The following is a 16,781-nucleotide window of genomic DNA, read 5'->3' as shown; positions in this document are numbered from 1 at the left end:
CTTCAATATCGTAATGGCTATTTATGTGCTCCCTCCCCTGCATTACTGTTCTCTCATATGACTGTTTGAATTAGTGTTGTGTGTGTGTGTGTTTGGGTGTCAATAAATTAGCAGCTTTCCATAAAAAAGTAGCTGCTCTTGAGTCATGCGTAGCTTATTTTTCACTCATTTCCCACAATATACACTTACGATATATAATCTATAATCTAACCTTAAGCTTAAGAGTGTGCTTTAATAATATGTATTAAGTTTTCTTTTTCAATATTATCTTATTAACCTACAAACATAATCGTTAGACCTATTCAAAATGTTTTTTTTTACTGAATATCGTAGGCACAAGTAATTTATCATATTTCATATAATTTATATTTCGCTTCGCTTTAACTCTAAAATCTTTTCAACTATCGCAAGCCATTGAACATATATCGTTACTAGGTATTGCTTGCTTTTAATTGTTTATCGTAACTAGGCATCTGAAGGATATGGTAACTAATTTGTGAATAATTAAAAGCATCGCTTTTCGAGTATCGTAAGTCATTGAGCGATTATTGATTACTATTCATTATCGTAGAGAATGTGGTAACATAATTATTCAATATTTAATATCATCTAAGCTTCGCTAAGCAATTATTGTACAATTTTCTCGACTATCGTACTAAATCTGTATTGCTTTTGATTGGATATCGTAAGTTGGCAAGAATATGGTAACACAGTTTTTAAATATTGCTTGGAATCTTCGCGAGTATCGTAAGCCATTGACCGTATATCGTAACTAAAAATGTATTGCCTCTGCCTTTGCCTTCGCCTCTGCTTCTTTCCATAACTAATGCTGAAATTAACGCTAAGCTATGCCTGAATATCTAAACTACAAAACAAAACAAATCTCTCTCAAGCATTCATCATATACACAAAATATATTCAACAACATCCGCTGCAGTCGAATTAATCGTAACTAATTTCTTGTGTTCCTATAGATCGTCGAACCCATTGACTTCTCAGCGAATCCGCATCACGAGACAGACTTCCGTTGGTACGATCGAACGCTGTTGGATGCCGTGCGTTCGGATGAGGAGCATGCCCACAATTTCTTTCGCTTGCTCGCACTTTGTCACACGGTGATGGCGGAAACTGTCGACGGCCGACTCGAGTATCAGGCGCAGAGTCCCGACGAGGCTGCCCTCGTGTCGGCAGCCCGTAACTTTGGCTTTGTGTTTCGCACACGCACACCAAACAGTATTACCATCGAAGTGATGGGTCGCCTAGAGGTAAGCGGTAGATTTTACTTATATTTCGTCAGATAATAATGTGAATTTTCTTTTGCAATCTCTGCAGGAATACGAACTACTGCACATTCTGGATTTTAACAATGTGCGCAAACGCATGTCGGTCATTCTACGACGCGGCAACTCTGTGGTGCTCTACTGCAAGGGGGCTGACAATGTGATATACGATCGTCTGCATGGCGGGCAAGAGGATCTTAAGGCGCGCACTCAGGATCACTTGAATGTAAGTCACGAATATCGTAAATTGTTCACTTTGTGTTGTTGATTTCATTCCAACTATTTCTCTTCAAACTATTTACTGCAAATTCAAAATATTTCGAAAATTGTTCACTTCAAACTATTTACTGCAAATTCTAATTATATCATAAATTGTTCACTTCTTGTTCTTTGCTTACAACTATTTGTAATCAAATTATTTTTTGCAATTTCTAATTATTTCGTAAATTGTTCATTTTATGTCGAAGCTTTGCTTCCAACATTTTCTCTTCAAACTATTTACTGCAATTTCTAATTTTATCATAAATTGCTCACTTTATGTAGAAGGTTTGCTTACAACTATTTGTAATCGAATTATTTTCTGCAATGTCTAATTATATCGTAAATTGAATAACGTAAATGTACATATGCTTTTTAATTTCTGATGATTTGTGAGGCATTTGAAACTTAGCAAATTAAATAACGTAAGGCATAAGAATAACTTTTCTATAGAACTGGCGACTTATGCATATAGCATACGCTATATTTTATGCTCGTAAAAAGTAGAAAATATGAATGAATTCTTCTTTACTGAAGCTGTATTATACGATATTTATAAGTAGGCTATATTCTACTTTTGAATATCGTTAAATACAGCTTCAGTGTAGAAGCATCCATTAGTATTTTTATAATATGCTATTTTCATAAGTAAAATATAGAATATATGCAATAAACTAATAGTATCTTTAGAAATTTAATATATTGGTAATTAGTTCTACTACATCTTCTTTAAAGTTCATTTTGATTACAGTATCGTCAAATACATACTCAAACTATTTATTTATTATTTATTTGTTTTTGCAGTTGATTTGAGTTTGTTGAATTAGAAATACTGAGTCTAGCTTTGACTTTAATCAAAATTGTTGCTATTTACATTTGCATATTTCTTAAATCGTAATATCGTAACAAGTATCGTTTTCCTTCTTTGCAGAAATTCGCTGGCGAAGGTCTGCGCACTCTGGTGCTAGCCGAGCGACGCCTGACCGAGGAGTACTACAACGATTGGCGCGTGCGCCAGACGGAGGCGGCTCTCTCGATGGACTCGCGTGAACAGAAGCTGAACGCGATGTACGAGGAGATCGAAAGCGATATGCAGCTGGTGGGCGTGACAGCCATTGAGGATAAACTGCAGGATGGTGTACCCAAATCGATAGCCAATCTGCAGAATGCTGGCATTAAGATCTGGGTGCTGACTGGCGATAAGCAGGGTAAGTTACCTAGAGTTGTTCTATCGTTATTGTGAATTGGGAATTTAAATGTATTTTTCCTTACGTAGAAACTGCCATCAACATTGGGTACTCGTGTCAGCTGCTGACCGATGAACTCGTCGACGTCTTCATCGTGGACGGCAGCTCTGTGGAGGAGGTCGAGAAGCAGTTGCGGCAATTTAAGGAGTCTATCAAGATATTTGATCGTTTTCGACCTGGCGGTAGATTATCAAGCGAACAACTTGAATGATCGATCAATCAATAATGGATTTATTGCTTTCTTGCAGGCACCGAGGCGATGAATCAGCTGCACAGCGAGAGCAGCATGGACCCCATGAACGTGACGATGACACAGACATCGGCGTTCATGCAGGACACGAATGGATCGCCCATCCCACAGCCGCCACCGGCTATTTCGGTGGTTACCTTTAGGTGGGATGCCAAAATTAAGGATAATAAGGGCGGACCGGACAGGTAGAGGGCACTTCCGCAATGAAATGAAATATCAAAATCAATTTAAATAACTACGATTCTAGATGCAGTGAAGCTAAACCAGAAATGACACTTGAAAAAAAAGAAATTAGCGCAGCTAGAAAGTCACCCTGTATTTTCTGCTAACTCCCTCTCTATCTCTCTCTCTCTCTCTATCTATCTATCTCTCTATGTAATACCTTTTTTTTGTTGATTTCTATACGATTTTTTGTTTGTAATTGATCTATATAGTATCTAATTCAATGTGTTGACCATAACATCGAATCGGAAAAAAGTGAACTAGAACTTTTTATGATTTCATAGACTTTTATATTCGTAATAACTTTAGATGTGCTTAGCGAGAAAAGAACTTTGAATAATGACAATCTTTTAGTGTATAGCCAAGGATGTGTTACCCTCTATTGGTACTTGTTCCGCCCGTCAAGTAAAATATCACAATAATTATCCTACAACAAAACTCGATACAAACAATTTCAATATCGTTTATTTCGTTTCGTTTCGTTTCGTTCGTATTCTCATTGAAATTAATATGCGTAACACAATTCAAATCCAATCGTCGTGCATTGTCCAAGTCAATCAATCATTTAATTTATTCTATTCTCAATGCAAAACTAAACTAAACTCAAGTGCAAAAACAGAACAACAAACCAAATTCACACAACAACCAAAAAAATGCTCGTTTATATTCTTAATGTTGTTTTTGTCGTTCGTGGCTTTCGTTTATTACGCTCGTATCATCTATCGTATCGTATCGTATCCCGTAGAACGCTTATACTAATGCTTTGCTCTCTGCAGAGCGTAGCACAGACTCTCTCTCTCTCTCTTGATTTATAACATAACCTAACAAAAGCATGCTCTGTTGTCTAACTTCCTCTTTCCTATCTCTCTCTGCTTCTATCTTTCTGTGTCATCTATTTTGAATGTTGTTTCGTAATCCATCTAACAAATTCATTTTACATTTTGTGTTCCTCTCTTTAACACTCATCACACACTTTCTACTACATTTGGTACATATGTATTAAAGTCTCTCTCTCTCTCGTTCTCTCTCTCTCACCATCAATTCAATTGTTTAGCGCCGAGTGCAATGATCTCTTTGGAGATGCTGAGAAAAGCGACGACGGCCGTCGAACCGCGCCCTCAATTGTTGTTGACGAGACGACGGGCTTTGCACTCGTCGTGAATGGACACTCGCTCGTCCACTGCCTCTCACCGGAGTTGGAAAGCAAGTGCGTATACGTTGCATAGCGATGAACATCGACATATCCTAATACTAATGTATATTTCACTTCACAGATTCTTGGACATTGCCTCGCAGTGCAAGGCGGTGATCTGTTGTCGCGTGACGCCGCTGCAGAAGGCGCTGGTCGTCGAACTTATCAAGCGTGCCAAAAATGCCGTCACCCTGGCCATAGGCGATGGCGCCAACGATGTCTCCATGATCAAAGGTGAGCACACTTGTCGTGTTGAGCTTAGAGATGAGAGAAAACCTGTGATTTTTTCGAGATGGCATATAAAGGGTAGTTAAGATTCGATTTATATAATGTAGGAGATTAAGTGTTTGAAGAAACGCAAAATTTAAAGCAAGAAGGAGATTGAGAGATTGGAAAAGTGTAAAATATTAAGCTAAGCTTTAAGATAGGAATAAGCTGTGATTAATTGATTTAGAACGAAGCCATTTCATGATCGAAGAAATGTGAGACAAACTAAGCATAGAGATGAAAGAAAAATGATCTTATCAAAAAGAAACTGAAGATTGAGAGATTGAACAAATGTGAAATGTAAAGCAAGTTAAGCTTAGCGATGAGAAAAAACTATGATTAATTAGAGATGATAGAAAAGGGAACTTAACAAATTGTTTAAGTAAGGAGTTATTCGATAGCAAGAGCAATTAAATGTAGAGCAAGCTAAGTTCAGACATCGAATAGAAGATTCAAAAAATAAAACAGATGTTAGAAAAGGAAAAACATCGAGTTAAGAAATGCATCTAGATAAAAATGATGCAATAACTTATTAATTTATTCAGTTTATGAATTTTCCTAACTAAACTAAATAAAAATAAGCGGACATTTGAATTTGAAATTGTATTATTCATATTCTATTTTTTTTCTCCATCCCAGCTGCTCACATTGGCGTGGGCATCTCAGGTCAGGAGGGTCTGCAGGCGGTATTATCGAGTGACTATGCGATCGCACAGTTTTGTTATCTGGAGCGTTTGCTGCTGGTCCACGGTCGCTGGTCGTATTATCGCATGTGCAAATTTCTGCGCTACTTTTTCTACAAGAACTTTGCATTTACGCTCTGCCACTGTTGGTATTCGCTCTTCTGTGGCTTCAGTGCGCAGGTGAGTATTCAAAGTGATGAGTAAAGCGTGCCAACCACGATAGAATTTATGCGAAAACATGTTGTGTTCTAACGAAATGTTCGTCGTTAATGGTAGTGTTCGGTTCGACATTCCATGTTCGATGTTGTGTTCGAAGAGAATATAAATAATTCTATCTTCGTTGTGTTCAAGTCAAAATGTTTTCGAACCAATGAATTCAAATTCGATAACTTGTTTTCGAACAAATTCTATCGTGGATGGCCTGCTTAAGCGATGTATATTCTAATTTGAATATGTATTTTCAGACCGTTTTCGATCCGATGTTCATATCGGTGTATAATCTGTTCTACACATCGCTGCCGGTGTTGGCGCTGGGCGTCTTCGAGCAGGACGTGTCGGACAAGAACAGCGTTGAGTATCCGCGTCTGTATACGCCGGGCCTCAAGAGCGAACTGTTCAACATACGCGAGTTCATCTACAGCGTACTCCATGGCGCCTTCACATCGCTCATTCTGTTTCTTATACCGTATGGCGTCTATAAGGATGGCGTTTCCCACAATGGCTACATACTCTCAGATCACATGACACTTGGGGCCGTTGTTGCCACCATTCTCATTGTCGACAACACAGCTCAGGTAAGTTTTTCGTAGCGTTTCTACTTCTTTTACATATTTGTTGATAACCTGTTTTCATTGCAGATTGCTTTATACACTTCGTACTGGACGATTGTGAATCATGTGACCATTTGGGGCAGTCTCATCTGGTACTTTGTGCTTGATTATTTCTACAACTATGTCATCGGTGGACCGTACGTTGGCTCCCTCACGCAGGCCATCAAGGATGTCTCCTTCTGGGTGACGATGCTGATCACTGTCGTCATGCTGATGGCGCCCGTGCTTGCCTACAAGTTCTATCTGTTAGACGTGCATCCCAGCTTGTCTGACAAGGTGAGCGCTTGTCCTTTTTTTGGTGTTAAGCTCAGACTTTGCTTTACTTTACGATTTTGCATTTTTATGTTTTATTTCTTATTGTAGTTTTCTTATTTAAGCTTGTTTGTCGTTGAATCATTTATTTTCCCTTTTTTAAGATTTATGCATTATTATTTTTATTTATTATTTATTTTGTCATTTGTAAGATAAACTTTACTTGACCTTTCGACCTTATGTTAAGCTTTCTTGTTTATCCTTAAATCGTTTCATTTCGCATATTTATATTTCATTTATAATTTCTTTCTTCATTTTAAGTATTGTTCTACTTATGGATTTTATTTTGCTCTCCATCTTTAGAGTACTGTTAGTGAATTTTGTCATCGCTTGATTATTACTATATTCTTTTTATGATTTTTATTTTTGCATTCTTATTTTTCTTTCCGTCTTTTCTTATCTCTAAAGTACATTTCTTTTTAAACGTTATCATAGTTTGATCTTTAGTGACATATATTTTTTTTAGTGCTTTTATTTGACATCTTTACTTTTTCTTCCTTCCTTGTTTTATTTATTATCGTTTTATCCAACTGTTTCTGCTCTTCTCTCTCTGTTTTGCTTCGTGCACTTGAATTTCCTTTAAACTTATATTTTCAATCTACATAATTTCATTCTTTTAACTTAAATTATTCTTTATATTTGATGAAAAAATTATTATTATTACCAACTACTTTAGTACCTATACTAAGTTACTGATCAATTCTTTCTCGCTTGGCAGATCCGTCAAAAGTCGCTGAAGAAGATGCATTCGCGGGTCTCAAGCGATGTGCGTCGCACGCCTTCATCGCGTCGCGGTCGTCGTTCCGTTCGTTCTGGCTACGCCTTTGCCCATCAGGTGAGCGATCTCTCTCTCTCTCTCTCTCTCTCTTTTAATTATTTACTCACACCTCTCTTTCTGTCTATTTGCAGGAGGGCTTTGGCCGGCTGATCACGTCGGGCAAGATAATGCACAAGCTGCCGCAGGACTTTGCGTTTCCGCTCGGTTTGGGCACCAAGAAGACGCAGGCACTGCACAACAACATTGGCTCGGCTGATGGCAAGCAGGCGCCACCTGGCGGCGGTCCGAATCACCATCATCATCCGCATCCGCATCATCATCACAATAACAGTCACAATCACAGTCAGGGCAACAACATCAACAATAATAATAACAACAACACGAACCTGCGACACAATCAAAACAATCAGCAACAAATTCACTCGTCCATGGCGGACATTCGGGGCGATGGGCGTGGCAGCGGGGATACACGACGCAGCAGCGATGCCGGCACCGATGACATGAGTCCTCGAGCACCCTGTCAGGATTTGGATACGATTAATCTGTAGGCGAATCGATAACTACGATAACTTCACAAAGGAAACACCAAAAATCATAGTAAGCAAAGTAAAAGCAAAGCAAACTTGTAACGATTTTAAGTTAGAACAACAAACAAACAATAACAACAACAAATGTATTAGCTTTACCAACTACTTTAGTACTTATACTAAGTGTTTAAGTGTGCGTGTGTGTGTGTGAATGTGAATCCGTATTCTTTATTCCGACTCTCATTTCGATGCGTTATGCAATGCGCTGCGTATTTCCACACTCTTACCACCGCCTCCTGCCACGCCCCCACCCCCACTGCCCACCTCTATAAGATTTTTAGTCAGTTAGTTAGTTAGTCGGTTGTCTTAGTCTTCAGTTTTGTAGCATTAACTAAAAGTATTTCATGTATTTGCATGTGATTAATGTGATTTATTTTTTAAGTTTTCATAGTTTGACAATTTTTTTTTTTTTTTGTTATTGCTCGTTTAAGATTGGGTATTACATGGTTGTTTTCTCTGGTTGTAGTCTCAAATATACCAAAAAGAAAATCAAATTTAATCAAAGTAGCGTATTATAATCGTAACAATATGCAGCAATAGTCTAGAAATAATTTCTTATTGTGAATTTGCGAATTTTAGATGTACACTTAAAGATTATTGAGCGATAGTTTTAGCGATAGTATGCACGATAATTGTGTGCTTGTTGGGCTGCATTTAAGTGGCGCCCACTCGCTCTCTCTCTCTCCCTCCCTACCTCTGTTCATCATACTCTCCCTCTTTCTCCCTCTCTCTTTATCTATTTCCCTCTTTGTCTTTGTGTGCATGCTTGTGCGTGATTGTGCCTAGCTTAAGTTGCAAACTAAAACAGAACCATTGAGAAACTGAAAGTGTACTTAAATCATTGTTAAATGTCGTGCTGTGTTTTCAACAAAAACCAAAAACAAAACTAAAGAAAGGGAATTGAAAGAGCGATGAAGATTCGCGCAGAACGTGGAAGAACGTTAATCTTAAGCTTAAGCTAAACTTAACCTAAAGAAAAACAGGCCAATTGAACTTACGATATAAGCTGTAATCTCTAGTTAACTAACTGTTAGTAGATAAATGCCACACAGTCATACAACACACACACACTCACCACATACACACTCAATGCACTTACACTTACACACCGCTCCCCTTAACTTGTGTGTTCTTCTCCCCAAATCTATCAACAGAAGGTCAACCAAATGAATTCTTAAAGTTCCCAATTCAAAGTTTCACAATCTCTATCCGTACACCTATACTATCTGTGTGTGTGTGCGTATGTGTGTGTGTATAACTTAATTGCTTTTGCAACACACACAACAAATATTCAAGCAAAACAAAAAAAGGAAAAGAAAATCAAAAGGTATTATATGCTGAGGTTAATCGAGATGTATTCTAGAAGAAAGCGGAAAACAATTGGGCTGTGGCTTAAAGAAATGCGAAAGGAACTTACATACATCTATTTATATTTAACATATGCTAGCTATAAGGTATTTCGATCATATAGGTATTTTTGATGCGGAACGAAACTTACTTTAAACCAAAATTATCAAAACTTGGTCAATTTGCTATTTGGAGCATATTTTTTGCATGTTATCGATACAGTTGATGAAATATAGTACATATATTTGTTGAATCTATTTCATATTTGATCGTGTGTGAGCAACTTATGTCTGTGTGTGCGCATATGTGTGTGTGTTCAAAAGTATTTTTTTTTGTAAACTAAAAAATTAGTGCATTACGAATCTATTTTAAGCAAACATTTTAAATGATCAATAAATGCGAACTATTTTCAAAGATCTTTGTTTTTTATGATCAATATTTTTCGTTAATCAAATGGAATTTCAATCGATAGAGCTAGCTTTCCTGATTACAAAAAGGTAGGTCCCGGCAAAATCCTCCTCGATTTGACAGAGATATAGCTAACAAACTTTCAAATTTGAAATTAGCGCGCACAGTTTACTGCAAAAATACTCACTTTCGTGTAGCATACTTTGAGGGTGCTCCGTTTCAAATTTCAGTAGCAAGATGGGAAGATAGATGGCGCTAATACAAAATTTAATTCCAGCATCGGGCAATAGATGGCGTAACAAAATAAGCAAGCGTTTGCTTGCTGTTGATTTCTGTTCGCCTGGTATTTTACTTGCTGAGCTGGCAACTTTTAGCCGTTCACAGCAGATACAAGCGACCAACAAGTTGTTGGCAACATGAAGTGACGAACAACGTCCACGTGGTGAATTTGTATTAAACTTCAATGGATTTAAGTTTCTGTCGGTTAGTTCTTAATCGTAAATTTCAAATTGGCGCGCTAAAGCCAATAGAAAAAAATATTTTTTGTAGCATACTTTGAGGGTGCAACTAGGGCCATTTTTCTAAAACAGGCTATATCTCGGCCATTTCCTGTCCGATTTGTAAAGGACATATATTGTTAAGATCGCAATGACGAACTCCATCGATTGGCATCAAAACACTTGTAATGCGAAAATTATAAATTGCAGGATAACTCGGGAATCAGCAGGACGATTTCAATGTCCTTTGGCACTAGGATAGCTCTAATCAATGGACTTCATTTGACACAGAACCCACAAGAATCAGAGAAGATTTTACCGATATATCCGCAAATCAAAAATGTAATCTTATCTCGAGTCGTAAAAGGACTTTCGTCCTTTTCACAATATATCAATAGGTTTCCATTCGCAAGAGCTATCCTTGTGCCAAAGGATATCACGATCGTCCTTTAAATGGTTAAGGTACAATTAAGGTAAATTCAGGTAAATTTTTTAAAATTCTCATGAAAATTCTTGGATAGCAATCGACAGAACTATGTAGTTATCCTGATTACAAAAAGGTAAGTCCTTGCAAGATCCTTAAACATTTTAATAAAATATAATCTAAACAAATCAATATAATAATAAACAAAAAAAATATTTTTAAATTTTAGCGGATGTTTTTGTGGGATGGTTGAATTTCGAATTTTGAAATCGGCACGCTGTAGAAAATATTACATTTTTGTGGCATACTTTGAGGGTGCACTCAGTTGTACGTCTGCTTGCTGCTAATCGCTGCTCGCCTGGTAAATCTTCTGCTATCTCTGTACTTTGTAGCCTTTAGGCCGATGGCGCAAATTCAAAATTTAATTGAGTAACAAAATAAGCAAGAGTTTGCTTACTTTTAATTTCTGTTTGCCTGGTATTTTACTTGCTGATTTGACATTTTTTGACGTTCATTGACTGAGAAACGGTGGATTTTCTGATATGCTGGAATTTTGTCTATGAAATCGTTGAATGCCAATCGATTGTACTAGTTACCGTGATTACAAAGTTAGCAGATTTATGGTTACAAAACGAAAATATGTTACTTACTAACTTACCTTTTTAAGGATGTCGCGCATCCTTTTTAATTACTTACCTTTGCTAACATATAATATTATCCTTTTCGTGTTCTCATAAGTCTTTGCTTTTGTGCTTTCGCATTGTTAAAGCGTCGTTTTATTTTTATTAAATACATCATGTTCAATTCTTTAGTGTTATAATTATATATGTTTACTATCATTAAAATAATGTAACAATCGCAGAGTAAATGTTATTTAAAGTGAATATTAAGCTCCACAAATGTTGTCCCGCATTAACAAGACCCCAATGCAATGGCAGAGCATAGAAAACTCAGCGGAGCGTCTAATGGGTCATCGCCACGCAAACCAATTAGCTGATCATTTTGTAATCATCCCGGGGGCACACCTCGCTGTCACTCTCCATCTTCCTCTCTGTCTCTGTCTCCCGCTTATGCACCTGCCGGATATTTTAAAGCTTCACGTGTCGAACTCGAACTGAAGATGATAAAAAGAAAAACAGATTAATATCAATTTGATAAGCCCGCTGCTTAAGCTGATAGTTTGCCAAATACCAGTTTTATACACTGCCAAGCGAAAAAGGTAAATGCACTAAATGGGCAAACATAAAAATATGTTATCATCCATCTTTATAGACTGCATTATGAATATATTATTGGGAGCCAAGCTGAAGGCCTTTATAGCCAGTGCTTTAGTAATAGAGTTAGTATTTATTTTAATTATATCTAAACATTTTAAATTCATAAATAAATAATAAATTTGGAAACAACTGAGCTTTTGATGTGCAGCAAATTATATTTGATTTCATTATGATTTGCACAACCTTCTTGGTAAGTTTTTTTTTTGGCAAAAAGAGTTTAACTATTATTATAGTAAATTATCTTGTTGTATGTTTAAAACGGGTTCGTTCGGGTTTTGAGGGTCAGGCTCAATTGTTTAATAATTAAAACATTACATCAAAAAAGTAACTGCAATTAATGGCGTTTTTTGTGAATGTGTCAACTCTGGCACCTCCATGGCCAAAAGCAAACTCTAGGGCAGCGGCAACCTATGATTATGTTTATGATTATGATTATAATTATAATTATAATGAGGCAGCGCGGCATTCGATTTAGATGGGAGCAGTCGAAAAAAGAGGAGGGAAAAAGAGTCTCGTCTCTCACGTTGCTGAATGATTGGCCAACACAATTATGAATGAATTTGAATTTGGTAAATCAACATAAAATGTGTTGTAGATTTGAAATCTATAAAACGTATCTTTACGGTGATATAACCGAACTGCAAGTGTGTGTCTCTGTGTGTGTGTGAGTGGATGATATATGAGTATGTAAAGCATTTGGAAACTGTCGAAATGCGGAAATCTGTGGCGCGCGAACCAAATGACCAAATTGAGAAATGGGCGTTGCTCACTAAAATCGATCGCATCGAACTCTCCGGTTGCCAAATTCAGAGAGTAGATAATTCATACACCAAGAGCAGAAGTGAAGACAGGGGAAAGAGCAGTGGAGGGGGAATTTTTGGAATGCGACATGCGACATTTGATAAGCTAATTCCCATGACGAATCGCTCAATTTTATAATTAAGTTGCTGGTTGGGCAACCGAATTCCAATTCTTCAGTCGGGGGACGAGTGATGACAAGTAATTGCTGCCAAATTGTATAAGTGATATATATGTTTTATTACTTACAAAGTAAAAATGGCACAGAAAATTAATTTTTAATAATAGAACAAGAATTTAATAAAAATGTATTTCCTATTGCCAATTTTACTTTGTAAATTATAAAACATAATTAAGATAGAAAACAAATTCACAACATGATACTGAAAAAATAAAATGTATAACAGGAAATCAATTTTTAATGAAATCTGGTTCTAATTTGTTAAATAATCAATTAATTGCCATAATAAAGATGGTATAAAGACAAACAAAAAATAACTTGTATAAATATAAACAAATCAAAATCACAACAAAGAATACAATGAACGAATTAAAAGTAAACAAAATAATAACATAAAACAAATATAAAATAGATATTGTGAAAGAAAAAGAAAAAACATGAAGAAATCAATTGGGTCTTAATAAAAATTAGTTCTCCTTTAATTTAAATGATTTAAAAAACACTATTGTTATGACTACACAAAAATAAAAAGAATCGAGACTAGTTTCAAAATAATAAATCTGCACAATCTGAATATGAATATTTTGTGTGATATAAGCAATAGTTTAGATTGTAGAGAGAACAGAATAAATAACAATATTTGCAAAATATTATTAAGAAAAAACAATATATTTGCAAAGGATTTGGTATAATCATTCCCAAATATTTTTATTACCTATTTTTTTGGCAATCTTCTTGTTATATTTCATAGAGTAGAAAAATAAAAATATTTGGAAACAATTGGTATCATCATTCCCAAAAATTTTTAATTCTTTTCTGTTCTATAAAATATAACGAGAAGAATGCCAAAAACACAAAAAGATAAGAATAAAAAATGTATATATAGTTTACTAAAGGTTAATTTGGAATATATTTCCCTTCATTATTATTATGTTATTAATAAATAAAACCAAAGTCTACGAAATATAACGAGAAGATTGCCAAAAATATAGAAAAATGAAGATATACAAATATATTATTTTATATTGGTTTATTTACATTCTTTTCGTTTTATTTTATAAAATAATGGAAATGATGATATCAAATCATTCGCAAATATTAATTTTTCTTCTGTTCCATACAAAATGCAAGAACTTCAGAATGATTGAATCACTTGATTATTATCATGCTATAAGTAAATAAATCGAAATAAATCTAATAAATTGTACACACAAAACGAGCTACGCTAAGTTGTGAGATTAACAAGTGAAACGCTTGAGATGGCGAAATGAAAGAGGCGAAGAGGGAAATCGAAAAGGTGGCAAAGCGTATAAATGTTAAATTGCTGGGATCCAAGTTCAAGTTAAGAGGCGGAAAAACGTGAAATGAAGCAATAAAACGAACGAAACGTTAGTATAATGAGCATAATAAACATAATGTAAGTAATTGTTCGGCTTGTCAATTGTTGTAATTGCATAATCACTAATCACAAAGTGATGAATCAATAAATTGAGAATGAGTCGACAACAAAGTCGAGTTGAGTGCGATCCCCACGCAAAAATAAAAAATAAAAATCGAAAAGAAAAGAAAAGTAAACAAATTCCAAGGAAGTGGAATGCTGGTCATTGATCAACCATAAACCCGAGTGACAAAACTATTTGCAAATGCAACGATGACGGTGGCAGCAACAACAACAACAACAATAACAACAACAAGAGTTGATAACAAAAAGCAACATCGATGTTGAAGCTGAAGTTGAAGTTGCTGAATAGCTGCTTTGACACTGTCTACAAAATACCAAGTGATAAAATGCCAATCGCTTTTAATTTGGCTACAACTTTAGAGAGGGGGAAGAAGAGGGTGGAGGAGGGGGAAATAGGCTAGAGTTAAATATGCGCAACAATGCGCATTAAATAATTTATATAAAAATGCACACACACACACACACACACACACACACTTAAAACTTAACTTAAACAAATTTCAAATCTCTTGTCATGATATAATCGAGCGTCGACTGCGCCGTCGACGTCGACAGCGACTGCGACTGCAACAGTCTCTCATCTTAAACTGTGGAACTGAATTGAATTGAAGCAAAATGTTGTGGCAAAAGAAACAAAAAAAACATACACCGAGATTGGCTCAATCGACAACTGTTCGAGTTGCTTTCTGTTGCAACAACATTGAAATAATAACATAAACATGAGGGCCACACGCATGCGCCGCAACGCCGACTATCAAATACCCTAACAAGCAGACATTTTTAAGGAACGGTTTGTATACGTTTGTGGAAATTTACAAAAATTTATTTGTGTTATCAAAGCTATAATTAAATAAATAAAATCAATATTTAAAAGATTAACAAAAAATTATCTAATGAACTTGAACTATTTATTTTACTTAAATTTAGGTAAATTATATTTATACATATGTAAATGACGCTAACGAAATCTAAGAATAAATTCAATTATTCAATGGGTATTGTTACCTATTTTTTTTTAAATCGTATAATTAACAAATAATGTAATAAATATTTCATTGAGTTATTTTATTTTTTGTAATTTATTGTTTTGCTTTTTTTTTTAGATTGGATTTTTTCACTAAGTAACTGAACCATTACAGCAATAAAGGACCATAACAACTCACTTAGGAGAAAACTTATTCGGGCCAAACCTCATACTTCTATCACAATGGAATATATATTTTGTTTGTGTAATATTTGAATTTGGATGTTAAGCTGTTTTTTTTTTGCGCAATGTCACAGCTCGAGATTTGAGATACAATAGTTTTACTATTACAATTATGCGTTATAAATCTTTTCTAAACTACTTGCAACAAATAATAATATACAATACTATTTCGTACTTATTCGAGGCAAGCTCTTCAACACTCAACGTCGAGTATACCCCACGCACAGCAGTTAGGGTATAGCGTACAGTAAGCGTGGACAGCAGCATAACGCTAAAGTTAAAGTTAAAGCTAACGCTCAAATCGATAATCATATGCAAAAAGCCGGTCAATTTGTTGTAAGAGGAACCGAACGAACGAACGACACGGCAAAGCGAAGCAGCGGAGGAGAAGAAAGAGGTGAGAAAAGGGAAGAGGGAAAGGGGAAGAGGTAGGGGGGGCTTTACTGGGTCGGGGGATTTGGGTCGCTTGGTTCGGAGATGCGTTAATGCTTATGTTATTGTTGCATATTTTGGGATTTCAAACAAACCAGCAAGCAAAACAACAAATACAGGGTGCACTTTATCGTTGTTTTTGCTGTTTGTTACCAAGCACACAATTAATTCATTTTTAATACCCAACAAACTGTGTTTGATTTAACGATTATGCTGCGTACTCAATTAAGTCGACTTTCGAGCATTGAAATTGCTGTTTAATTAAGCTTTTAAACGTTTTCCCAAAAGAGAAAGAACTGATGAACAAAATTGTGGTTATTACTGAAGTTGTAAATGTGAAATAAATATGTTATATTTTCTTCACTTCTGTCAACGAAAGAAAATGAATTATTATATTGAAATATATTTGATAAATAAAATGAATATGCATAGCCAAGGCATTGCAATAAAAAATTGTATTCGTTGTTTCAATAAAATGTCTTAGAGTATGTAATGAAAATGAAAAAAGAGAACTCGTGCAGTTAATTTGCTCATCAATTAATGTGCTATCAAAACTGTTTATCAATTACAATCAATGGTTAATCGACTGCTCGATTTTGTTTATGTAATTTCGCATGCCGTTAAACGTTGTTATTCAATTAACACCCGACTGCAACACCCTGTACAATGAAATTAGAGAGGTGAGTGGCAAACAGCGGGGGGAGGAGGAGGAGCAGCGATAAGAGTTGTTCCAACAAAAATTTTGTGACCATTTCTTACTCTTGATGTTGTTGTTGTTGTTCAATTTTCAAATATTTTAAGTGAATTACAAGAGGCAAACGCCAAAACTCTGTGGCAAAGCC

At 35.6% G+C, this 16,781-nt stretch overlaps 1 protein-coding gene across 9 annotated transcripts in view; it reads left to right on the top strand.

Annotated features, from left to right (window-relative positions):
• LOC132795465 (phospholipid-transporting ATPase ID) overlaps positions 1-9,651 on the top strand; it is a 40,502-nt gene extending 30,851 nt beyond the window's left edge. For 7 of the 9 annotated variants that reach the window (XM_060806181.1, XM_060806183.1, XM_060806178.1 and 4 more), the window contains 12 exons: positions 975-1,265; positions 1,333-1,506; positions 2,470-2,746; positions 2,815-2,967; positions 3,034-3,220; positions 4,312-4,464; positions 4,532-4,683; positions 5,356-5,579; positions 5,864-6,193; positions 6,257-6,505; positions 7,260-7,376; positions 7,451-9,651. In XM_060806181.1, coding sequence (XP_060662164.1) covers positions 975-1,265; positions 1,333-1,506; positions 2,470-2,746; positions 2,815-2,967; positions 3,034-3,220; positions 4,312-4,464; positions 4,532-4,683; positions 5,356-5,579; positions 5,864-6,193; positions 6,257-6,505; positions 7,260-7,376; positions 7,451-7,867 — 2,724 coding nt within the window. In that variant the 3' untranslated portion in view covers positions 7,868-9,651. The remainder of the gene's footprint in view (positions 1-974; positions 1,266-1,332; positions 1,507-2,469; positions 2,747-2,814; positions 2,968-3,033; positions 3,221-4,311; positions 4,465-4,531; positions 4,684-5,355; positions 5,580-5,863; positions 6,194-6,256; positions 6,506-7,259; positions 7,377-7,450) is intronic. The other 2 variants (XM_060806184.1, XM_060806179.1) reach the window with 1 other exon arrangement.
• Positions 9,652-16,781: the final 7,130 nt, after the last annotated feature.

The sequence above is a fragment of the Drosophila nasuta genome, chromosome X (genome assembly GCF_023558535.2).
Source record: "Drosophila nasuta strain 15112-1781.00 chromosome X, ASM2355853v1, whole genome shotgun sequence".
Classification (NCBI taxonomy): Eukaryota; Metazoa; Arthropoda; class Insecta; order Diptera; family Drosophilidae; genus Drosophila; species Drosophila nasuta.
This window is presented reverse-complemented; position numbering and strand designations above follow the sequence as displayed.